Source organism: Strigops habroptila, chromosome 10 (assembly GCF_004027225.2).
Source record: "Strigops habroptila isolate Jane chromosome 10, bStrHab1.2.pri, whole genome shotgun sequence".
Taxonomy (NCBI): domain Eukaryota; kingdom Metazoa; phylum Chordata; class Aves; order Psittaciformes; family Psittacidae; genus Strigops; species Strigops habroptila.
Window position 1 is genome coordinate 19,224,707 of NC_046359.1, and position 27,172 is coordinate 19,251,878.

A 27,172-nucleotide genomic window follows, 5' to 3' on the forward strand; every position below is an offset into this window, starting at 1 on the left:
GGTAAAGATATCTTGTAGAGCTGGACATAAGATTAGTGGTGCACTAGTCTGACACATGGCATCAAACTTGCAGTGTTACCAATATATTCTGAACTACACATGAAGCAATATGTAGCAGATATTTTGTCAATATGCTGAGAGAATAACAAATACTGGAAATACGTACTTGCCACTGAAAAGTTGTTGAGTGGATATGGCAGATCCACATCCTGGGGCTTCTCCTTATAGCCTATGAAAGAGCCATCTGTCTTTAGCAGGAAATATCTTGGCCGCCAGTTTTTTATATATTCTCCTAAAGGAGAAAAAAAAAAATGTTCATTAATACTGTAGAAAAAAAAACCACTTTGATATTAAAAAACATAACATATTATCAGTGCCTAACCTTAATTACACCAAAATCTTTTCAGACATTTTCAATTTACAGAAATCTTAACTCCCTACAAAATGGAATTGCAATGGTTAGCCTGGACTATACAATAATGCCTCTGGAACAAGAAGCTAGAAGTACTGTACAGTAATATTCTGTAATTCTAAATTTTATCACACTATCCTCTTCAAAATCCTACATCTTTACACCTATAAACACTTTCAAATTTGCTGCAGGCAAAAATAAGCACTACAGCTTGATTTTTAATAGCAAAATGAAATCTAAACTACGACAAGGTAGAACATTGATCCTGCTGAGCCAAAGCAAAACTCATTAATTTCCTCAAAACCTACACTAAACAAATACAAGAAAATTTTGGTTAGCAGGAGAACCTACACAAAATATACTTAACAAATACATCTGAAAGCAAAAGGAATAAAAAAGAAAAGGCAAATCCCATTACCTTCTAAGAGGTAAGTCCCCCAATAAACCCACCACCTCAACCTTACACCTACCCCAGTCCGAGCAGAAGATTCTGAAAGCCATGAAGTATTCAGGGCAGAAATATACAGAACAGATCAGCAAAGATACAATAGCTTAATTAATGCCACTTATTTGCTATTTAAGGGTGAAAAAAAAGATCTCTTTAATAGCATTATACTTTACAATGCCACATCAACAACAGCAATGATTTCATTTATATAGTGCAATTACTCAGTTAAGTACAGGTGTTCATATCTGTCCAACTTTCCCCATCTTTGATTTCCATCAACTATGCAGAGTAAATAACATAGGCATAACTACTTACTAAAACTTTAAATAAGCCACAGTTTCATCATTACACAATTGAGCATGTTAAGTAAAAAAGTATATTAACAATGCAGAATTTCCAACCGTGCCGAGGACTTCTCACCGTTTTGCAAAATGCTTAGAACAGAACACTCCAGCACCCTGACAGCTGTAGCTACATAGCTTGTATACAATTCAAAGGTCAGAAAGAAGTTTACATCTGACACGAAGATTACCCCATTAAAGGCTAATCTAAAAATTCATTAATCTCATCTTTACCTTTCTTCCATGAGAGCAATCAACTAATTGACACTGAAGTTCAACATGGGAATTGCTAATATGGCCTAGCTGAACTTCATCACAACCTGTAAAGATTTTAACGCCGCCCATGGGTTAAAAATCTAACTAAGGCCATTTACATTTCCGATTTCCAACATGTATTTAAGCAGAGAAGTGGCATAGAGAGTAGGAGAAGAGGAAAAAGAAAAATTAACACCAGGTTATTCATGCTGACATGTGTCTCTCGCCCCTCAGAAGCAAAACTCTTCCTATTTAGTCCTGCTTCTAGATAGCAGGGTATCTGCTTGATTTATTTTTTTTTTTTTAATCTATTCATGTAAGTAGAAAGAAAATTGAAAAAGTCATGTTACTTAATTTGACCTCAAAATTAATAGAGCAAATATAGCACTAGTTATATTTGTATTGACCCAGAGCTGTCTCAGTTCTCCGGTGCTAGTTCAGCTGGGAACATCCCTACTGACACTGCCAACCCGAACTGATTTCACAATGGGAAATCCCAGCCAAGATCAGAGCAAACAATGAAAAAACCCAAAATGAACAAACAAGCAGAAAAAACTGGTATGAGTGTTTCTAAGTTGGAGAAGAAATACAAGTGCAGTATGGGAAAACAAATGTGTAACTTTAATACCAACAAGAGTGAAAAAACATTTAATTATTACATGAAAAAGACATTTTTTGAATTAAGTTTGCTGAATACCTAAAAATGAAATAGTAATAGGCTTAAGTAAAGGTATGACTCATATTTAAGAATGTTTAAAAAAATGCCCCATGACAAATTTGCTGAAATCTGCATGAACTCAAAAGTTGAAGCCAAAACAAAACCTTATGTATCAGATTACCCAATGTAAGTTCTAAAAATATTAATATCCTTGTTGCTTTCTTAAGCAGACCATAAAGAGACTCTTCCATACAATTCTAATAAATTACATCTTACTTAGTTGCAACAGTGATTGTTAGTAGAGAAAGTGCCTGTTGCTAGCTTTAAAATCTATCAAGATCTTAGGCTTCTCTAGAAGGTGAATTAAATGGTAGGCAGACACCTAAGACTACTGAAGAGTTCAAGGACAGCATGGAGAGAATACCAACATGCCTAAAACAGGTCAGCCATCCAGCAGTTCAGGTGTCAAAGACAGTCCTCCTTTCTGTAAGGAATAAACTGGGCAGGCTCTGCTCTAAAAGTCAGAGCTGATAGGGTAAGTACACTCATTAGTCAGTTCAAGAAAAAACAAGACTTCGTTTACTTACATACACACTCTTCAGAACTAAACCTGTAGAAAAGGAGACCCTTCTAGCAGGTGCTGTTAGAGACCCAGCCCAGTGCACATTTCCCTGATCACTTACTCCCTCTTCTCCTCTTAGGACAACATTTTAGATTGCATTCGGCTTCTACTAGGTACTCAGAGACTCTTAATCAGGAAAGAGAACAGATTTTTGATCATCTACTGAGTTATGTAGCTGATGATCTGCCTGGAGAAAAACCATTAGAAAAGTATGACTAGCACTTCCAAGCTTCTCTGAAGGGAGCTAGTGACTTTGGACAAAAGCTAATCACAAGAAGCTATAAATACTGAATGACGTATGAGTACCAGTATTCTCATGAGCACAGCTGTACCTCTCTCTTTGCCCTGCAAACTACAGCCAGACACAGGACAAGTAATTTAAAAGCAATTGCAAAATACTGTATCTTCATAAGGATCCACATATTTCTTTCATAGATATATTTCTTTGAAGAATGTTTCTCCTAAACAATGCCCCAACATGAATCACAGACTTTTTCAAGACATCTGTACAAACACACACACACCAAACCACCTAGTTTTGTCTTGAAATGACTAATATTCCAATCCCTCCTGATGGCCTATGCATGAATATTTATCATTTGCCCTTTATTTATTTTGTAATTTCATTAACAAACGGGAGAACACTTCTGAAGACAAAAGTCAACAGTGGTATCAGTGAACAGTTCACTTAGCTGCTTAAGTGGTTTAATGGCTCTCAAGATGCACTCTAAGTGCTCTCTTACAACTGCATTCCTTCTACAGAATCTGCTTAAAGATAGAAAAACATTTTAGTCCATACTTCTTAATAGACATGTGGTTACAGAACTGCTTTGAAAGAGAAATCCTCCATACAAAAAAATACTAAAACACAGCAGAGTATTTGAAAAGAAAAAACTTCTATGTGTCTTCTAACTTACCAACCCCTCATTAAAAAAAGTGTATTTTACAGTATGCACAATATTAAATTACTTTCAAGATCCTTGGAGTGGATGTTTATCAAATACCTCAATACAAGCAAACAACAGGAAATTTACATCTAAAATTCATTAATTCAAATGAAAAGAAATTCTATGCAAAAGGAAAAGTCCAGGCAGGCTAACCAAACCACAAGGTATCCTGACAATTTAATGAAGGAGCTGCGGTACTTAAAAAAGCAGTGGATGTGCCATAGAGAATCACTCAGTTTGTACCCCACTTCCTGCTGAGTTAATGTAAGCTAAATTATTATTTTGCTTAAATTTACATCCTTCTAAGTTGAAAAACATGTTCTTTTAGGATCTGTTTACTAGACAGTAAGAAGAGGTCTCTAATTTCAACCACTGCAGCAGAGAAAGCCACGTAATTCCTACATGATTTTAATTCTAGTCAAAGTTTTTCAAGCTACTTGAGAAAAGGGGCACTAGAATATATACCTCACAGATACATACAAACAATAAACACATACACACAGAAAACACAAATTTGGAATCAGTTTGAGATTATTGGTGGCTGCTTTTTTAATAACTACCAAGAGAATACACCCAAGAGATGAAATAAGGCATGAAATACATGAAAATGCAATCTGATCTTCATGCAAAATGCACCCTCAAACATGCAATTCTTTAATTAATGTTGTATTTAATAATACACTGGCTAACAACAGCAAGAAAGAATGCTTAATGAAGGTTCATTTAGAACATGACCTTTGTGGCTGGCTCTGTATTAGTGGCTGGCTCTGTATTAGCCTCTGTACTGCAAGTTTAATGATTTTTCTTTTCTACCTGTGACAGCTAGTAACAAGAATCCTGCCTTCAGGACATTTCACAAAATATGTTTGCTCTAGTGATGCAATGTTTGTAGGTTCGATACCGCTGAGGAGCTTCACAAAGAAGAGCTTTCTAAGAAACCATATGAGCAGTCAACAAATCCATGTTAGACAAATGTACCACTCAGAGTTCATAACTTTTTTACTTCACCTCAGAACTCAAACTCTCTCTTCAAGCATACACTTCACCTTAGATTCGATGGTTGCTATTGTTAGTCTCACCACTTCTAATCCTAAGCATATGGAGATTTAGCAATTCTTGAAAAATTATTCAGTAATTTAAAATTAATCTTATGATTTTAAGAAAAGTAATTTTTTAAAAAATCACTTCTGCAAAACATCTACATTTTTCAATATGTAAATGGCTTTAGAGGTGTGAAGGAAATGTCTTTAATATACAGTGCTGATAAGCAACAGAAACCTGAGTTCAAAAACTTGGTTCCTTAAAAGAAGCAACAGCTGCCACACAGACATAAGTGAGATTTAAGGGAAGGAGGGGAAAAAAAAAAAAAAAAATGGAAAACCACAAGAAAGAAAAAAAAAAATCTGCCTCTTGTCTGTGTCATCGATTTACTAAAATGGACTAATAGAAATAATATCGTTTGTCCTTTTTTTCTTTTTCTTTCTTTTTTTTATGGCACATTTTGTTAAAACACAACTCCAGTTCCCCTACACTACTATTTAAGACCAAGGAGGGGTGGGGAGGAATGAATTTATTTAAACACATTAAAAAAAATAACATAAAAGTAAAAAAACAACTTAAACACAAGCCATTTTTCTTTAAAAGAAACAACTGTAATTCATGTCAGGTCCAGTAAAATATCAGAAGTAATGCCAGTGGTTTTGAGATTGAATTTACTTACCTTGGCCCTCTGAGGGCAGTGTTACCTAACACACGATTAGAAGCATCAGCAGACTATTTGATTAAGTCAGAAGACACTAGCAAATGTAAAGCACTTCTGTTAAATATTTACTTACATCTGACTTACTGATAACAAATTCGCAAGATAGTTCAAAGCTACTGTAAAAAATAAATGCCTTAAAAACCCCTAAAATGTATACCTGTGCTCATGACTCTATATATGTCCTTCAATCTAATATGAATGTGCAATTACATATCATACAAAAGATTTGACAAAATCTTACTGCACATCAAAAAATTAATTTAACCTGATATTTTTCTTACTGTGCCCTAGCATTTTACAAGCTATTTTTATTATATACCCCCTCCCAAATATTTGCCAGCAGTTCAAAGAGAAGCAGAATTTGGAACTAATGTTTTCTGATTCTGTCTTTTCTACTATGAGACAGTGATTATTTATTTATACTAATGGTTTTCCCACAGATCCCAGTAATGCTAAATGACATTTTCAGCACATCTGTACTTACGTTAGACAAATTAATTTTTCCACTCGCAACTGGGAAATAGGAAACATTTCATGCTAGGTGTGCGCATCGGCTTATGCCACTGCTAAGCTTCCATTAAGTTTCCTGCAAAATGAGGAATTAAGGTGGGAAAGTTCAAGTGCCTTTCACTGCCCACCACATCTCAATGATCCAGTGCACATATAAAGACTGGCCAATTTATGTTCAGCAATTCACAGCTGTGTGGCCAGAAATCAGTGAAAACTGCACAGATGTTAAGATTCTGCAGAAGGCAGCAAGCAGCCTGGGGAACAAGCTCTAGAGGTTCCTCAGCTGATCAAGAGCAGGGAGAGGAAAGCAGGGACAACACTCTCTTCTCCATGCCAGCCAAGATACACTGAAGAGCAGGCAAATGGTAGGATTTTTTTTCCTGAAGCAGTAGTAAGTATCGATCAGATATGAGGGCTCCTACTAGTAAAACAACATACTTTCAAGTGGAGAGATGCAGCCACCAGGCAGGGCAAAGCCACAGAGCAGTTCTCCATGGTCTCAGCATGCACCTCTGCAGCTAAAGCGATGGAAGGAACACTCTCCTGAAGGGAAAGTTTTTCCCTGCTCTTACTGTGGAGTTTCTTCCCCTAGGTTCTATATGCAACCTATGTGTCCCAGCTCACTAGGATTCAAATCACCAGTCACCCATTTTTTCATTAGGGCTACTGGCGTGAGTCACTGTACTATCTTGTACAAATGCATCAGTACTTCAGCTCCTGCTGTTTATTCAATGCTTTCCTGTTGCATTAATACTCTTTTCTCTAAAATATCAAAAAATCTAGAGGAAAATATTCAATAACAGAGAGACATGCCGCTATTCAAACATATATGCAGTTTTCAAACCGGGCATCTACAATATCCACACAGAATTACTGATGTTTTTTGACATCTCATGGAAAATAAATGTTCACAGCACATACTCGATTTTCATATGCAGAGTATTTTGTCCTTTTAAAAAAATCATACCAGAAATACTGAGTTAGCTGACATCCTGACAAATTGAGAATTGACCTTTACCGTGTCCATTTTGAGCCAACAGGAAGAAAACCTTGCCAGTTTCAACATCACTCTCGCTTCCCCTTCATTCTTGAAGGATAAGAATTAGAACAATAAATAAATTTAACAGAAGTTGGTATTAGCACAGGCTGTCTGCAACAACAGAGTTCTGTATTGCATCAGCATCCCTGAACAACAAAGGAGATCAATATTTTCTAAATATGCCTGCTATTCAGGAATTGAAAACCAAGGTCTGTATCTCCTCAAAACATTTAGGAACACTGCTCACATTTTCTAAATTTCTCTCTTGCATAAGGCTTTATCGGATCAAAATCCAAGAACACTATTTAGCAGCTTCTCAAAGCAGTTTTATAGGTTTTAATAGTGTTGTGATACATATGTCGTAAACGCAAAAAACCATTTAGAATATTGTCTGACATCTTTTTATAGCTAAAAACCTTCACATTCTCAGCACTTTTAAATTTTTGTATTTTTTTATACAGGACTATCAACATCAAGTGGTACTTTGTATAACAGAAAAAATATGACTTCCTTCTGTTCTTAATCAAGTGCTAGTAGACCAAAGATCTTTCTCAGATTTTGAAAATATTTTAAGAGTAGGAAAAGTATACAAATATTCATCTGTAAATTACATTGAGTAAGACAGCTACAGCAGCAATGACTTAAAATCATGTACTTGGTAGAAATGTATATATTAAATCAGCCAATTAAAGTGTAAACGCTTTTTATATGTAGTTAAGTTGAATTAAACATCTTAATATTCTCTACTTACAACATTTTGTAAAACAGCCAACCCTAGTTTACACAAGAAATCTCAAACTTTCCATTGTTTGCAAAAAGTATGATAAGTTTGACAACAGCATTATCATTCAGCTGAGTTTCTTCGACAGATTAATGTGTTGTCAAAAATTATGTGACTTTCCCCTCTTAAAATTGGTATACTTGCTAGCATGTTTTCACAAAGCAAACCATCTCACTTTTAAAACCAGCACATTGCAATAATTTTAAGATAGCTCCTCTGAACTTTCTCCTTGTGACTAGGTGTGCTCCCAGCCTCACACCTTGCCAGCTACCAAAAAGCTAGCACCAACATTGTGCATCTATGTCTGTGCCTCAAGCACATTGCTGAGGTCAACCTTTTTGCTTTATCATTTAGCCAGCATTATTTGCAAAGCATCAGTCTAAGATACACAGAAGCATTCCTCAAACTGCTTGAGTTGAAACAACAGTTCCATTGCTGTCTCACATCAGGAGAACTCTTTGGCTGCATGAAATACTTCACGATAAACAGCAATGCAGCACTACCCAAAGTAACTTGGGCTGCACACCAGCAATGACAAAACAGAGAAAACAGCACAATTTGATGGAGAAGAACTGACAACCCAACTAAGAGGCAAAAAGCAATTCTCCATCTGCAGTGCTGGTTGACCTCTGTCTAGGCTCAGATGCAGAAATCGGCTCTTGGGTAGGAGGTGGCCACACCTGAATTTTCAGTTAGAATTAAGTTGACATAATCCTAAACCGACTTCTTCTACCCTGCCACAGCGATAATAAAAGGGCACATCAAATGCCCCCATCAGTAGTTATCATTATCAATAACCTACAGACCTGGTGCTTATTAGAACGAAGACAGAAGACACAATAAAAAGGGGTTCCTTCTCTTTCAGTGAGAGCTTGGTGGAAAGAGGTGCTTAGATTCATTCAGATAGTACTGAAGTCATGCTGTGACTGACCAAAAAACCCTGACACATACTGATAACTGGAAGAAATGTCTGCAATCCATAGCCACAGTCCACCTCAACCACTATTTCATTTTCCATTTTCCAGTCCAACATAGGTATCAGAATGTTGAATTTCACATAATATTAGAGAAGAAAATTCATTATTTCAAAGTTTCCATTTTTATCTTCAAAGAGATCACCTGGATAAGACAATTAGCCCTTCTGGGCTAATTTAATTTCCCTCCATGCTTGTATGCTTTTTCACATTTCTCCTACATTATCCTGGAAACTCAACAGCACCAGAAATCACTGAACAAGAAATAAGAAAGGATTTTAGTGGAAGAAAGAAACTGTATTCCTGTAGAGCCATCCAAATTTATTTTATGTGCAACTGTCAAACAGGAAAATGTAAGTTATGCCTGACCAGCTCCTTGCTTTGGAGAAAGAACTGAAAATAAGATCAAGTGAAAGAGAAAATTAGTTGCTAATCTCATTCTAACCCCTAGCATTTACTTGTCTGCTATATAATACTAGACAATCACCGACTGGCACTTTCTGCATAAGAAAAGCTCAGGATGCAGTAGCAGGGGTATGCAACATATCAGTCTTGAGGTAGAAAGACAAAGCTATGTAAAAACTTCTAATAGCACCTGTCCACCAAACGTCTGAGACTGAAATAACTGCAGCACTCTTTCTACTTCCATAATATCAAATTTATTAAGCTGTTGGGTTTTGGTTTTTTTTAAACCCACCACATGGAGAAATCAAAAGTTTTCTTCCCTAAAAGAAAAGGCTCTTTTTAGGAATAAACAACAGAGGGAGGGAAGATATTAAACTCCTGAACTAATTAACAGAAGTAAAGGAGGCGGTGGAGGACAATGATAATTAATATGTACCCTCCTCCTAACCAAATCTCCACATACATTCATTCTGTATATGCACACACAACAGCAGCATCATAAACCGTCTCAAGTTCTTGCCATTATTCAGTTCGACATCTGCACATGTTTATGCGTCTCTCCAAACAACCTCTTGAACACCCTGCTGGAGCTGTCATTTTTTTCTTCTCCCTATCTGGCAGATGGCAAGTCAACAATCGGCATCAACAGCAGCCGAATATCTCCCCCCTCCATTCGACCCCCCTAAACAGACACAATAATAACTTCTTTGTGCTTCCCCACAATGCAGCTGCTTAAACCATTTCGCTACAAGGCTGCTTTGCCTTAATAAAAAAAAAAAAAAAAAAAAAAAAAAAAAATCCCTTCTGTCAAGTCTAAAAAGCAGCATAATGTTAAGCAAGCTAAAGCCACAGCACAGCTGCAAACGGGCAGACACATTGACAGCTCCTCCCTTAACAAAGCCCTGTGAATTGAAGGGGGTTCATCTGAGGCTCACACAGTAATTAGTATAAAAAAGTCCGACAGCCTCTATTATGCTAGGAAAAAAAAACTGGACAGAACTGGGCTGCTGTTTTGCGTCAAGAGTTCTGCTGCAGAGTAGATAAATCATGTTGGGTTTTTTTTCCTCTCTTTTTAAAGACAGTAATAAGGAGGATGAGAGAAGCTAATTTGAAAACTTGGACACAGTAATTGTACCATATGGTGAGCATTTATCCCTTCTGAAATACACGCTAACAGTCACTTACATGCACAGTGCTTTGTTTTACAGTTGTTATTCTCTCTACCATATTCATAAAATGGATCTGAATATCCGATACTCCAGAGAAGTTGTGTGTAATTAGCAGCAAAACTGCCCGAGCTTAATATATTGGCCTACTATAGCAATCTAGTTAATTGCAGAAAATCCCATGCCCCCAAATTTAAATAGTGTCCACTTCAAGGATTTTTTATTTCTCTCAAACTGGCTAAATATCACACATAATAAAGTTCAGAGAAGTAATTTATTGACACTAATACTCCTTGAATCTGTTGGCTTCAAAACGCATGAGCGGGAGGTATTTTCCTTTTCATCCATGCAGTATAGAGGAATTAATTCAAGAACCATTTAACAGTAACCACAAAATATTTCAGTTCCATCGTACTTGGGAAAGGAATTGCTCTGCAAACTTTAAGGTGAAACTGAACTTCAGAACGGGGCACGGGAGGAAGACAAACACTTCAAATCCACTCCCCTACCTCCACCCCCATTTTCTTCCTTGATCATGCTTTGTAGTGTTTTTATTAGCAATCCAAGCACTTCATTGATAAGGACCACCAAAATTTGGAAAATATACCATCCAACCCTCACGGTCTGCTTGCTCTTTACCACATACTTCCAGCTTTTCAGCCTGTTCATTCCACCAAGTCATCCTGCAATCACAGAAGGTAAGGAACCAGTTGAGTGGAGCTGAGAAAATGTAGGCTTCTTTAAACAAAGGAATCACTGTAGTTAAATGGCAAAATTAATAAACCTTAGAAATACTGCTTACAGAAAAAAGATGTAGAGAACTTCCAAGCAAGGGAAATACAAAGCTTAAGCAAAATAAGAAATGAAAATTTGGTGAAAAATTAGAAAGACATAAAATGAAGTCTGCAACTGAGGCAATGGTATTTGGAAAGAACCAGAATGGTTCCTTCTATTGGTTTTTACAACAACAGAAATCTGCTCAGGGAAGAGACAAATACTTTCACTCTCTGGATCAAAAAGGAAGTCCTGGAGCAGAGTGCCAGGTACTTAGGAGTCCCAGAACTAGGCAGCATACATCCACAATTACTAAGAAATTGTAAGTGAGGTGAAAACTACTGGCAAACACCAGCTACCCTTCAATGATGATAGTTAAGATGAAGGATTACAAACAGAGAATTACATCCCACACCCGCAAGAACCACCAAAAAAAAAAAAAAGGAGATTAAAAAGAAAACTTGAAAATTTCAAGTCAATTACCTGGATGGCAATCAAAGAAAACTGTAATTCTGTTTTTAATCATACACTTAAATAATGCAAACTGACATAAAATAAACAGGGCAGCACTGCCTTTGAGTAGAAAAATCATGCTCAAGATACATACGGGATTTCCTTAAGAATATCAATAAAATAAAACGGATAAGACTGACACAATTTATTTCAACTTTTTAAAAGCTTTTAATAAGTTTACGGGAGCGGTAGTTGTGTGGATGAAAAAAGCTGTGTGATGGAACAGAAGAGAAATAGGAAACTGAGTAAAAGGAAGAGAGCAAAATAGGATTACGTAGTCAAATTTCCACCCATGATACTCTACAGTTCTCTGTTAGGAATACTTCAGAGAAAATATGTGACAATGATCTGAGATCACCACTGCATATACTGCAAGACAATAAAACTATTCAAGTTTATGAAGAATGTGAAGAATTTCAGAGTGGCAAAGCTATGCCAGTGAGCTGAGAAACACCAGATGAAACACAATGAAGAATTACTTAAATTAATAAATAGTTACAGGAATAACGTGAAATACTCATACACTATGTTTAATTTTAAATTAACCACTAAAGAACAATTAATGTAACCTTTGCTTAAGTATGCAGTACTGAGATGCAAGAAAGAAAAATATTATAATTTGTAAAGTTACACAATATTAGGAACACTGAAAATATTATTCTCTGATAAACAAATAGATTACAGTTTTTCTAACTATACTTTTTAAAATTACAAGAGAACAGAAGGGCTTCAGAGACAAAACACACAGACACAAAAACAGAGAGAAGCAGAGTGAAGAGAGAAAGACTGGATTAGTCTTCAAAGTTAGTCTTCAGTTTCAAAGGATTCAAAGGACTCCAACAAAAGGATTTAACAACACAAACAGCCAATAGTAGAATATCAGTCATCTCACAGCAGCACATTTTCAGAAGAGTTCAGGAACAGATTTTCAAACATTCAGCATCTACAGTTCTAGCTGGATCCTGTAACATCACCATGTAACTAGCAGTTTGCACCATGGCAATGCCAGCCACTCTCCCACCAATCCAGCACTCACCACCTACTAGGACCTTTAGAAAAAGCGAGCCTCTCCTTTAACATTGTGAGGCATCTCCAAATGTGTGTGAGCACTTATTCTTAAAAAATTACAATCTCACATTCAGGAAATTGGAGTACACATTCAATATAGGCAGGTTCTTCCTTTAACTGCTATGTGGTTTTGTCCTGTACTAGCCAGGGAGTATTGATGGTGAATGAAAGTCCCAGTCCTTGGCCACTGTGGTTCACCTTAAATACAATCTACTACCAGCACAGTGCATACAGGAGGGTGAAGAACACTTGTGAAGGAAGCGTGCAGTGCATGCCATGTCCCACTCTATGATGTCAGCACTGGAATCCACGCAGCTGAGGCAGATCTACAAAATGATCTAACGGAAAATACACCCCAAGAAAATAGGGTTTGACCACATCAAAACAATTTCAGCTCGCTGTACAGCTAGTATCAGCACCAAGGAGAAACGACTAGCTAGGGGGAAGAAAGTAGCAAGGGAGAAGGGGTATCAGCATGAACCTAGGCAAGATCAACTAATGATTAACCAGACTGATGGTCTACCTTGTGACTGCAACTCTTGTTTTCCAATTAAGTTAGAAATCAGGTTCAAGTGATTCAAATTTCTAAGATCAACTGCATCTTTAGGCAACGATGCCACAATAGTTCTGACACAATATTAAACCTAGAATTTCCTAATTCAAATTCGCCTAATACAAATTCATACTCTATACAAGCAAAGAATACTCTGACATACATGTCAGAATATATTCTGTCAGCATTCTCTTTGTACAGAAATTACAGATAAAAAAATATGTCAACTATAAGGAATATGTACAAACCTTGGTACTCTGGCAAATAATTGAAAAATCACTTAGAATTCACAATTTGAAAAAAGCTAGAAATACAATACCTTAACATGCATTTCTGAAGTGGTTATTATGATTTAATGATATTAACAAAATCTTAGCAACACAGAATCTCAATATAAATTGATATTTTGAGTTAGCCGTGTATTACTTCCCATAATAGAAGCAGTGCCAAGAAGATAAAAATTATTTGGTCAGTAAAGTATTTTCTTAAATTTGCAGCCTACAATTAAAGTAATGAAGCTAAAAAAGAAAAAAAAACCCTCAGGTTTTTAATCTCGGTATTCTACATATTTCTAAAATATTTCATTGCCTTAAATTGAATAAAACTGTTCATAACACCCACATAAGAATCATAATACAGTTCAATTTTAATACACATATTTTCCAGTATTTTATCTTGCATGATTTTATTATATTAAATTGCAATAAATATTCAGTCAAGTGAATATTTCTAAAGTCTTTGCTTCAAGTTTTTCCAGTCCTCTGAATTAAAAGAAAGCTTGACTAATAAGCAGAAATGCAAAATTCCTATGAAATTTTACTAGCACATAATTTTTGCTTCATTTTCAGTCACTTAAAAAACTTTTAAAACAGAGCTATGAATTATAAACCCCAAAATTCCAGTGACAAGATAGAACTGAAAGATGAGTGACCTGGATAAGGCATATGAATTTATCTAGCCAGTATCAGGATGAGGTTTGTTACTGGTTTTCTGCTAACAGACACACATTTTGTCTGTTTTGTGCTATTAGCATATATTTTTTTCCTAATCTGAATTACTGAAAAGCTTTTAATGACAGCCTCCAAAATAGTTTTGATGCAAAAGGCACTCTAATAACTTATAGGATGACCTTAAATAGATCTCAGCAAACTGTACGATTACTTTATTCAATGCAAAAGTCAAATTTCATACAAGAGAAAACACTGATTAACTCCTCCTACATCTGGCCTTTCTGAAATTCTGATTATACATACAATAATTAGCTGGCACCAAACATTTAACATTTGTGACACCAAAATAATAGGGACCAACAGGAACCTTAATTTTCAAAAAATGTATTTGCACCATTTTTTAATTAACTAAACAGATTGATATTGTTTTAGTGGATGCTTTTTCCTCTAGAAAGTAAACAGCACAATTTTCTAATTAATAAAAACAAAATGGAAACTGACTTACAACACTGACTTCAAAATCCTTGTGAAAGTCTGTACTGGTGATGTCACAAATGCTGTCACATCAGAGCGGGTATTGTCTGTAGAAGGTTCAGAAATGTCCATTTTAATCAAAACATTTATTAGAGGTAGTTGTGTCTTTCGTTTTTAATTTAATGAACTACATACTCCCTTAAGAATCATGGTTGCAACTCCCTTTAAAAATAATAAATTAGGTAAAATCTAACTAGCTGAAATATAAGGATCTCATCCATAATGGATATAGGAACCGATGTAAGAGTGAGGTAAAATCCATACTTTGTGCTTCCATCTGCCTTTAATAATGATGTTTGCACAACACTGATGTAACACTCACATTTTCCAATCTGCTTAAAATGACCTACAAATTATTCCCTCAGAGTGCTAAAATGCCAGTGATGGAGTACTACAAGACAGAAAACACCATTTCTCCAACCTTGCAGTTATTTTTAAATTAAACCTTTTAACTTCATGATACTTCAAAGCCACATATTATTGTCCATTTCTCCCCACTGCAAAACACTAACTACTAAACAACTACTTTTCTTATGTCAAGAAATCGTCACACTGCTGGTCCAAATCCCAGAGACAGAGCTGAGGACACTTGTTCAATTAGATGCAAGTTGCAAGTGTCTGAAAAAAGCCTCTTCCTTCTCTCCTTTTTTCCTGTGCAATTTGGGAGCACGGCACCACCAAAAGGACCATGCTGCACTATGAGAAGGGATTTGAGCTGTGTAGGTGGCTGAAGAACTCTTTAACATTCATCCTCCTATATAAACCATTTAAAGCATAACTATTTATATACTTAAATTTCTCTTGATGCAAGTCATCTATGTTCTATAATCATTTCTGTATGTCCCCAGTACAGATAAGCAAACAAAGAAAGAAGCTTTCCCAGTAAAGACTTACAGTGAGAAAAATAAACTTGGGTACAGAACTTCTTAAAACATCTTTTAAAATTTCATGTCTGTGACATAAGAACTGTAACAAATGACAACAGAATAAAGCTATGCTTTTATTTCAAATTCCAAAAAGGGGGGGAGGGAGGGGAATCTCATGCCAGAATGAGGTAGAGGACATATGGGCAGTCTATCACCTGACGACCAAACAGCAGTACTAAAGCTGACACATGTTTGTTAATTCCAAGAGGTAAAATGCTGCTTTGTCTTCCGGGGGTCGTGCTGCAGATGAGTGCTGGTTATGATGCTGATGCATTTTTCCATGCTGATGTTCCCCAGGGAATCTGAGTTCTCCATCAGGGAGAAGCGACAAATTTTTCATCTCCTCTAAAGAGACTTCCATATTTTTGTTTACCAAGTCTGACATAAGAATAGCAAGCATCAGCAGCACAGCTGAAACAGTTTTAACAAAAGCTTTTCTTCTAGATGTCTACAGTTTAATTCGGTTAAATTTTATACCAAGACTAGTTTTCAGTGACAGCCTGATCTTCAGTGACAGCCTGATCTTCTACCAACAGATCACAGTTTGATACGGAATGACAATTTTAGTCACATGATTATTGGTTACCTACAGCAATCCCTCTTCAGACAATCTGAGATGATTAAGGGGAGGAACATCTCCCAGAGATCTGGTCATTCTCTAATATACTTTTTATCTCCATATGGGGCAAAATAAGGTGAGGTCAAGGGATCAACGATTAGTAAGCTAGAGAAATACTCTAGTTCTCTAAAAGTTTCTAATTCTCCTGAAATAAATCTGTTTTCAGACTCCTCTAGTTCCAACAAAACTCCTCAGAGAATTCTAGGTGCAATTTTTCATTATACCTCAGCTAATGTGGCTGAGGAAAAACCCTACTCCTCCTCCTCCCAGTCCTGCAGTCCAGAGGTCTTTCTTGTCTGATGCGCTACTTGTGCAGCTCCAATAGGAAGAAAAAAAAGTGGGGGGTGGGGGGGTTGGAAGAGGTTGGGGATGGAGAAGAGCAGGAACAGGACAGTTTCCTGCAAGATCAGGCAACTGACTCCATCAGCTGGCAAGTCATATTCTTGCTAAATTCATCAGAAGGTGGCAAAGGCATTATGTTCCAGCCAGGGTCTAGCTGAACCTCCTCCTTCATTAGCAGCATACCATTAGACCTGATAAGGTATAAAAGAAAACATCCTCTGGATATTGCCTTCAAAACTTCCCTCCTTCCCTGCCACACCGGGCATCTGTTAAAAGGATCTGGTTATGTGAGTAACATGTGGGAGGGCTGTATGTGTATCTATTGTTGATTGTACAAGCACCAACGCAGACAACATACACTTCTTGTTGCAGCCTCTTTTTGTAAAAGGATGGTTGTGCTGCCTGGTTGCATCCTTCATGCGTGTTTACTCCTTAGGTCGAAGCGCAGAAATAGTAACACTCCTGCCTTCATTTCAGAAGGAAAATTAACACTGACTTATACAATACTTTTAAATCATTCTCTACGTCTGTATTTGTACCACCACAAACAGAACATATTTATTCTCAACCCAGTAACAAACCGTGTGCTAGATAAAGTGCCTTTGCAGTGTCTTTAAAGAACTCCATTTACTTAACATATCAAAACAACATGAGAAATTACTTGATTGCCATGAATGAGTACCTTCACAGAGTAAAGTGTAAAAGACTAATGGGCTTAACTTAGTATAATGAGAAAACAAAAATACACAGCAAAGGAAATATGTGGACACTCCACATTCAATAAAAGAGCTCTAACTATCCATGATAACGAATATGAAAGTGCCAAACTGATGGCAACAGCAGTACCCAGCTAAGAAAGACTATGAAACATGCTAGGAACTACAGTAATTTTATCTTTTAAAATTGAAACTGTGTTTCTCAAACAGCATGTCAGCAGGGACCTCAGCAAAGAGCAACTGTATTTTTACTGTTTCATTTGAATAACACTGAGCAAGTCTTGGACAAATTCTCAACAAGTTTACGTTTCATTGCTAATCTGAGTATCTCCTGAAAATCTGTATAGGACATTTTGTGATTTTTATTCATGGTATCATGTATTTTAAGACAAAAGGGAAAACTCACCATTTCAGTATGACCTCTTCAAGGAAACAGTCCACAGTTATGCATATACTGCTAAAAAACTATCTGTTTTTTTATTGCTTATTTTCCAAAATGTACTCTGTTTTGTTTTGAGGGTATCAAGATGCTCTTCCTAGTGTTTTTCAATCTTTCTCTTAGCCACCCTCATCTTGGTTCTGAATACATCTGGATTCAAGATTCAGTCATAAACCTCCATTACTCCTTCTTCTGCTACATTAGAGAGCTCTCTACATTTCCCCATTAAGGTTCTTTCCCATGGCAAGGCACTTCCATACTGTTCAATATCCACGGAGGTTATCAACCTCATGTTCTAAAGTCATTCTCTCTAACCCAAAAACATTATAATTTTTCTTCTCTACTATTTCTCCAGGGTGTTAATATTCATTTTAATATTAAATATTAAAAGAGAAACTGGAATGGAACTCATAATTCCCATCTCCCAGTTCTAATTTACTTCTCTGTATTCTTACTATGCATCTTGAGAAGCTGCAAGGAAACCATTTCCCACAGAACTTGACTAGGAACTCTCAAGAATTACAAGCATTAAAGAACCCAAAGATTTTATTTAACACAATCACTTTTAAAATTTCTCAGTTCATGGAACCCTAACATTTTCCAGCAGAAACAAGGAGTCCTAAATACCGAGAAGTGCTGTGTCCTATACCCTGGACATGTTGGCTGGGTTTTGTTTCAGTAACCTTTTGTAGACTCTTCCAAAGCAGTCCACAGATCTTCCTAGATCTGCAAACAGGATGGAAATTACTATTATTACTTTCAACTACTACTAACTTATATTTAAAATAATACAGCTTCTCTAGTGGAAGACTTTTCTATCTCCCAGGAATCTATCTTCATGCTTTATGAGTAGGTTTAGAACTGGTGTGGAAGAAAGACGCACAAGTAACTCAGATATCCAAATATTCAACATCAACAGAAAAATATAGGTAAAAATAAGAAAAAGGTAAGAAGGGGAAAAAAAAAAAAAAAAAAGAAAGAAAAAAAAAAGGGGCGCAGGGGGCGCAAAGGACCAGCTAAAAAGACCTTACAAACAGGCAGTAGACTACTGAAAATACTATAAGACAAGGAAAAATGGCTGCCACAATTCAAAAAGAATAAAGTAGTTCTCTCTTTCCTCCCCTCCCTCCAAAATCCACCTGGATGTCTTAATGGAAAAGTCAAAAGGTGATTATAGGAAAAAGGTCAGTATTAAGAATGAAAAGCCTGCCCAAATAAGGAGGAAAAGGAAAGACAATAAAATATGTCAGGACAACGTAAACACAGAATTGAGACAGAGAGAAAAGAATTTGAGGAGCTTGCAAAAGATGCTCATCATCAAAACCAGGAAGCCAGGCAAGAAATCAGTGGAACTGCTCAATAACAAAAGTACAGAAAGGGAACTCGAGGATGATAAGGCCACCACAGAGAAGCACTACGAATTACTCACCCTGGTTTTTACTGCTAAACATGCTGGAAAGACACCCAAACCCAGACCCTTTCAAAGCAGTAGACAAGTGAAAGCTAAATGATTTAATTTAAAATATGTAAGAATTACCAGGTGTCAGCAAGCCACCAAGAGCAGACGCCAGGAGTGCTGAAGGAACGGAAATGTGAAACCACAGAGGTTGCTGGCCAAGAAGTGTAACCCATAACTACAAATGGCCACATTCCCAGAAGATGGATTGCAAACACAACCTCAAACAAAAAGAGACTCTGTAAAGGATCCTAGAAACTATCTGGTTTGTAAGCCAACTGCTTTATGACAATATAAACCCATAATTTCTTCTCCTCTGTGCTGTACATATGAAGAACAGATTATATTATCACTTCTCTTTTCTTATTTAGCCTCAGTAACTGCAACTCATTCAATTCAGGTCACACCCCCTAAATTGCTGATCACTCTCACTGCTGGTCTTGAACTGCACCAAGCAGAAACGGATGCAATTGTCCAGCTAGGACTTTATGTGCTCAATGGACCAAAAAGATGCATCTTACATGCTCTATTACTGTTTATGCATGCCTGTGTTTACCTTCTTCACAACCCTGGGATATAATTAATATCCGGTTTGTGTTCCACAGTACTTACCGGACTTTTTCTTTAGAGCTAGTTACCTAGCCACTTATTCTCATTCATTTCTTTGTAAAGTAGGCTATTCTAGAGTGCATGTCAAACTTGCTCGCCCAGAACAGCTTCCAGCTCCTCACACACCACATCTTCACATTACCGATACCATTCTGAATTCTAATCCCATCCTCCAGCACACCTGCAATCCTTTTCATTTTGGAGAAACCTCAAAACATGAATAACCATTCTGTTTCCATTACTTACCTCATCAATGAGAGTACTGCCAGGCAGAAGTCAGGTAGCAGCCTAACAAAATTCTATTCCATTTTTACTTCCATTTTGACACTGAACCTTTAATAATTACTCATCAGTTTTCTAACAGTTTTGCTCTTATAAACAAACTCACAGTTATTTCATCTAATGTATGACTGCTACCTTGTCAGTAAAAGGAAAATTGAAGAGTTTGATACAATTTAACCTTGCAAAATTCAGTGACTCACCTCATTTTTCAGATGTTCATAAATGGTCTACTCGTTCTAGTATTTTCCCCAAGTCAAACTGATGATAAGTATTTGCCATATTAAACCACATTTTGTATGAATATAAAAAGCCTGAAAAGCAATCCAAATAATTTTCTCAGTGTTATTTATGACATTACAGTCTATATTACCCATAAATTTTATCAACGATCTTGTATTTGTTTTCTAAAGTACTGAACCTGTCAAATAGAGCCAGTCATAAAACTGATCACTGCAGAATCCAAAGAGTATCACCATATGCATTCATCTTCCAGATTTTTAGATATACTTTCCAGTTTGGGTTATATATAAACAGGAAGGAAGAAAAACGAGATCCAGCTTAGTCTCATAAAATTATGAATGAAGAAAAAAAGAATCCAGCTTAGTCTCAAAAGCAGCAAAGGATTTACTAAAGGTCTTATTCCTTTGTGTACAACAGGCCACATGACCAATCTTTAACTCTGACATTAACACAACATAGTAAGAGTGTTCCAGAATAACGGCGCAATTAACTCAAAATGCCTACTGGAAATATAAAAGAAAAACACCTTCAAATATTCAACAAATAGCACCTTGCCACGACTATTGTTATCTGCTGCTGCCAATCAGTATTGTTATGGTTGTACAAAGACTCCAGTGCACCAGACTGTCGCTAATTATGTATATTCAAGTGATTAGCAAGCACTTGTTGCCTCGTTCACACCACCCTCCAAACAGCAGCCTTTGAGAGGAGAATAGACTGCAAATTTATTGAGAGAACACTGTTAATCCTTTGGGGAGAATGTAAATGTAAACAGGACTACTCTACATCAAGGTGCTTTGACAACAAAAATCATCTGCATAAACACATGCTCAACAACAAACAGGTGTTCTATTTCACAACTAGCGCCCATTTGATGCTTTCAAGTAAGCATTATGCACAAACTGTTAGAAGTACTTTGAAACCAGCTGCAATTACTATAATTAGCTGTTTTTCCCTACACTTTGGTGGGTTTTTTTTCCCCCCTGTACCTGTTCAGTATTGTGCTAGCTGCAATCTGTAAACTCAAGTGAAGCTAAGGTTCTGGCCTCCTGTTTAAAGTTTACCATCCTCTCAGTTCAGCATGCACTATGGTAGATTCATATTTTATCATTAAAGCACCACCAGTTATAAGATAATGTTTGCATTAAATAACAGCCCTACAAATGTCAGGTCACTCATCTGACACTCATCATGAATAGGAAAACAAGCACAATTGCCAAAATAGCACCATAAAAATAGTAAGCCTTCAATGTTCAGGATTTCCCTTTTTTACAGAAATGTTCCCAGGAACTAACAAGACTTATTTTTAATAACAAGAACTTTACTTCTAGTTTTACCAGACAACGGGTGGTGAAAAGTCTTGCTTATAGACAGCTACTCGTTCTAATATGCTTCAAGTAAATGTTTTTAAAATTATTTGATCAGAATGCACATGCTTCCTTCCATTTAATGAATACAAAATACATACAAATCATCTCTACATTATTCTTTATTCTTATTAAAATGATGTATTCAAGTGTCTTCCTGTTCTCACTCAGCCCTTCATGGCATCTACACAGCACTTGGTTTTCAGCAGTTCCAAATGCTCCACTAGTGACGCGTTTCTATAGGTGAGTTCAACATGAACAATGAACAAGTCTAGTGGCCTTTTCTCCAAAGTCAAACCTTGATGCGCTAATTTCATGAGCCTGGCAATGCCACCTACAGATAGCTAAAATCCAATTCTCTTAGCTTATGATTTGCCAGATTTTAACCACTGAACTGAATAATTCCATATTCAGCACCTGCTGAGAGAAGTTTGTTTGGGGTTTTTTGGGGGTTTTTTTTCCACAAATGAAAAGCTTAATAAGCAAAGACTGGCACTGCCCAGGGAGTAAGAAGACAGCTGGGAGGAAGGGCTAAAGATGATAAATACACAGCACTAGAAAGACAGGCTACAGAAGACAAAAGAAAGAGGTTTTTCTACCTCAGGCAAAACAGGCAGGAAAATCTATGATACAGTACCTTTCTAAGACTAGGAGACAGCCTACTGTTGGCAGGATAATTTGACATCTTCCACCAATATCAAAATGTACCTGAGGTCCCTCTAATGCTTTTCCCATCCGTAACAGAAGAGTTCTACTTTGGTGGACATCCACTCTGGGTGATTTAAAAAGCTCTGTATATTTTTAACAACAGCCACTACCTTCTTCCAACCAACTTCTGCTCAGCTGGAAATTATATGAACGCTTCAGTTCTGCTGGACCAGCCAAGCAATACACACTGTATTCATAGCAGTTATTCCCTACGAGACCAAAAGAATGACCGAAAATTTTAATAAAAAGTTGTAATATTACAAAACCTCCCACAAAAATGCAGGGAGCATCATACGTCTAGAAAATTCCAGGCAAAGCTAACTTTTGGTCTTCTTCCAGGAAGATACTGTCCTTTGAGAAGCCCAAACGGAGGATGACAAACCAACAGTTACTCTCATTTTCTCCATTAGCTCTTGCAGCAAAGTATGTAAAATGTAGTGAACCCAGCAGTTTCAATTGTACAAGCAATCCTCACAGTGACATGGACATTTCTTTTTCTCTGCCTTTTCTTTCTTGACAAACAGAAAAATCTGGCAAGTTTAAAAAAAAAAAAAAAGAAAAAAGACTGTATCTACAAGCTTGTATATTCAAATACGAAGAAACACCAGATTCAGAGTTACCTTAAGCACTTAAGCTTTCAATGTACACTAACAGCTGTAAGTTAGAGAATGTCTTGTATTAGAGTCATCTTTGGTTTGCATTCCTAGCTCTCACGCTGTAATCCCAAATCAAATTTCATAATACAGTAGCACCCAGCCACTGTAAAAATGCAAACTCTGCATAGCATCAATACTACCATTCATTTGACCTGCAGTAAGGCAATTCAAGGACCTGGACTCTTCATTTGGATATAGGGTGTTTTTGTTATGTCAGTTTAATTCCCTGAACCAACACTGCTGAGATGAACATTGCTGCTACACCAAAACATGCAGCATATGCAAAGGTTGCAGTTAGCAGCCCCTTTTTCCCCCTACTAGAGAGACAAAGGCATTAGTTTAGCTAATCTAAGTATACCATAATCTCTGTGTCTTGGAACATGAACAGATATTTAATGGCTTAAACTAACCTTTCTGATTTGGCAGTAAAATAGACTAAGAGTTAGTAATTTGTTACAGAATTTCTGATGGGAATGGTTACTTCTGTTGTCACCACATGAAGGGGTTAGAAGGGGGGGAACAAACAGCTGTGAAATGCTTTAACAACTCCAAGTAGATATACAAATATGGTTTAGTTATTTTATTGTCAAATAAGTCAGCTATAAACTAAACACAAAATAGGACTATAAGGGTATTTACTACACACTCGCCTCATTACCACACATAAACTTACATGCAGACACATCCGCTTTCTGTTTGTTTATTTAAGACTCTTTGTGAGACTCAAAGGCAACTAATTAGGAGAAATACTGTACTGAATTCCAACATAAGGAGGAGTTTAGAGCCTGGTATTCCATTTACACACACAGCCATGTACTGTTCCTGTGTTCCAAGTAAAAGCTATGAGACAGAGTAAAAGAGTACACAACAAGGTCATTATAAGCATTTGCAAAAAAAAATGCACATTATTTGATAAAAGTATTAAAGTTTTATAAACTCGCAGCATCCTGAAAAATCCACGCATATGTTTACATTCACTTTATTATAGGGTGTATATTTAAGCATGCATAAGAGATTGATCTAAAGAAATGCTTTGACATTGCAAGTCTTAACTGCATCAGTCAAAGAAAGAAAAAAAACAAAACAAAACAAAACAAAAAAAAACCCACTAATCAGCCACGGGTTCCAGAAAAGAAAGAAACATAATTTTAACATGAGACCATTCTGAGCTTTATAGCATTACAGTTACCCCTGATTTAATGCGTTTCATTATACTCTTCTCTTAAAAACCCCTTTTCCATGTATGCTGCATCCAGATTTTTCATTTTTTGCATGTGTTCTGATGAAAGGTGAGATCTTCCTAAAAACAGAGTTGGGCAGATGAAAAGGACAGGTATTTTTGCAAAAAGCTTATGTTCTTAGCTAATGTTCCCAGCAAGTCTCGTACCAGACTATTGTTTTTAAGTCTGTATTCTTCTTGCAAAACACTATACAGTGGTTACACGTGCATTACATCCAAGGTGGACTGATCTGACTGCTGGATTTCCTCAGGAAGAATGAGGATCTTTAGGATGCACCAGCTGCTCCTTCCAACAGCTCAGGTAAGCAAGCAGGGTTTAGCCTGAAAGGGACAAGCAGCCCTTTTTTCAGGGATCCAGAAAGTAATTTGTTAGCAAATTTTACAAATTTGACATTTGTAAAATGTCATCCATCAGGAATGAAAGGGTGACTAGATGAGCCAAAGCATCACACCTACACAGACCTTGAATATATGTCTTGTATTATTTTGGAAGTCTTCCTGTTAAGGAGAACTAACTTCCAGTGCCAGAGAAATTATGGAATTTATTACTATGCTGAAGAAAGCACAAGCAATCTAACTGTGTTCAATATTCTCCAAAGGAAGTAATGTAGCTCACAGTTGTAGTGTGTAAGCTTTGGTGACTCAACTTCAGCCAAAGGTGAAAGTTTGTTCAATTGTTGGTAAGGAAAGGAAAATGTTTTTTCAGAAAGTCCTCCTTTTGTGACAAAGCCTCCGGAGAGGTTGTGTACATGACTATCTACTGCAAAAATGAAACACTTATGGCTGCTATGAGAGGAAATCCAAAGCAATAGAGGAGTTGCAGCTAACAGACTGGGCGACAGAGGCATAGCTAATGGGAGCAGTTAGCACCCCAGCTTCTGAAACAACTCGCAGTGAACAAAGATAGCAGGAGCAATTAAAAAGGCTGTCAGAAACAACTTGGTGTGGATAATGCAGTCTTCAAATCAAACACTCGGGAGCACTAATGCCTACACAAGAGTGACCATCTAAAGCTAGAACTGTTCATACAGCCCTGGCAACTGGGACCAATGAACTACACTGCCCACAAGGCAGGACTGCTCCAGCAACAAACGAAATGAAACACAACTTTGACGAATGGGATTAGTGGCAGGCTACTTTGGCAAGACCTCACATAGTTGTAGAAGATTTGGATTACAGCCAACATGTTTTGGGCATGATTACTGATACTGTTACGATATTATCAATGGTTCAGACTTCCCAAACTGATCTTTCATTGTCTTTTACTACTTTTAATGATATGCTGCAATGGGGAAAATACTGCTTACAGACCAGCTAGAAAATGTAATTTAGTGTCTTGGTTTTCTAGGTAAGAAATAAAGTTGTCGAAGTTTAAATGTTTCTGTAAAGACCCCTAAGATACCTAACAACAGGGTTTTGGCAGAACAGCATTCTTCCTCACAGACCAAACTTCTGGAAAGACAACACTCTCCCCACAAGAACGTATGCTGTAAGTTGTGCTCTCTGGCTGCCTCCATACTCCATTCCTCCTAATTTCTTGCAAAATAAAAAACCCAAACCAAACAAGATCATATCCTTACAGCAAATATACATAGTCTGAAATCCTTCAGCAGCTTGGGTGCAAGTACTCTTCTGGTTTGTTGTTTAACAAATAAGCAATGTCTAGTGGTTGGAACAGTATTTAAAAGGGGTGAGACAGCAGTACTTGTACAAATACTTAAAGTAAGTACACTTTCAAAAGCAGGGCCATATTATAACTAAAACACTATAATGCATTTACAACAAAGGACGACTAAATGAAATTTGCTTACACCACACCATCCATGGCACAGCCAGCACATTGTGATGGAGATTAGAGCCCCCCCCCCCGCACCACTCTAACCGCAGTACAGCAACTCTTTCTAAGTAGCCTTTGTGGTGCTCACTTTCACAACCCCAGTGCAGTGCAAAGCAGTTGCTCCTCTTACATCCTGTTTCCAGAGTGGGCAGGGGTTGTAAGCGGCTTGCTTTCGGACCAGTGCCCGGGATGATGTCACTCTGGTTCTGCAGGGGAGGAACAGTACCAGGAAGCATCAAACCCTCGCCTTCGCATTGTGCAGGGGGATCAGCACATGGGGGCAGGTTGTAAATCTGGCCACAGACCAGCGAGACTTTAGATCAGGATTTCACTCGAGGAGGCAGCTGTAGCAATAAACACAACGTTCGATTCTGTTCCAAGGGATGCTTCAAATGTAAACATTCACTCTATAGCTGAATTCCCAGTTTACATTACACTAAGCACAGAAGAAGAAATGCAAATAGCTGACCCCTAGCAAAGGTAATAAATCTCTAAGTGTTGATTCCCAAATACTTTCAGATAATTCCCTTCTCTTCCACAAAATACCTCTGGAGTGACATCACTACGGTTTTAAACAGCAAACTACATTTATGACCCTGAGAAGTTAAACAGAAGGGGGAAACAATGAATGAGATCATCCGGGGGGGGAGGGGGAGAGGGGGATGTTTCTTTTCACAAATTACCACCACTTTCTTTTTCTCTTTTTTAATTTTTACTTTAAAAAAATTTGCATCCTAAAGCTTTTCTCAGTCTCTCCATTATGTAACAGTTCTTTAGGAAACCGCCAGCTACCCTGACAACTGGGATGTTTTGCCAGAGTAGCTTTGTCTAAATCCTAAAGCAGTCCTTGGCTATGCACTGAGCCCAGTGGCTGCCTGTGATCTGAATGCCAATGAAGAGTGCTGCCCCTCTTGTCTGACAAGTCAGAGACTTAAAGGTCTATCTCAGGCCAGCAAACTGTCTGGGCTACTTTGTGAGCTTAAGAGACTAAGAAACATAGCCAACAACACAGTCCTTTCCTTT

General features: G+C 37.1%; 1 protein-coding gene across 7 annotated transcripts in view; it reads right to left on the reverse strand.

The window, feature by feature from the left end:
• Nucleotides 1–27,172, reverse strand: part of AKT3 (AKT serine/threonine kinase 3) — a 154,244-nt gene that overhangs the window by 73,188 nt on the left and 53,884 nt on the right. For 5 of the 7 annotated variants that reach the window (XM_030499899.1, XM_030499898.1, XM_030499904.1 and 2 more), the window contains one exon: nt 167–292. In XM_030499899.1, coding sequence (XP_030355759.1) covers nt 167–292 — 126 coding nt within the window. Of the gene's footprint in view, nt 1–166; nt 293–14,683; nt 14,760–27,172 lie in introns of all 7 variants that reach the window. The other 2 variants (XM_030499903.1, XM_030499902.1) reach the window with 2 other exon arrangements.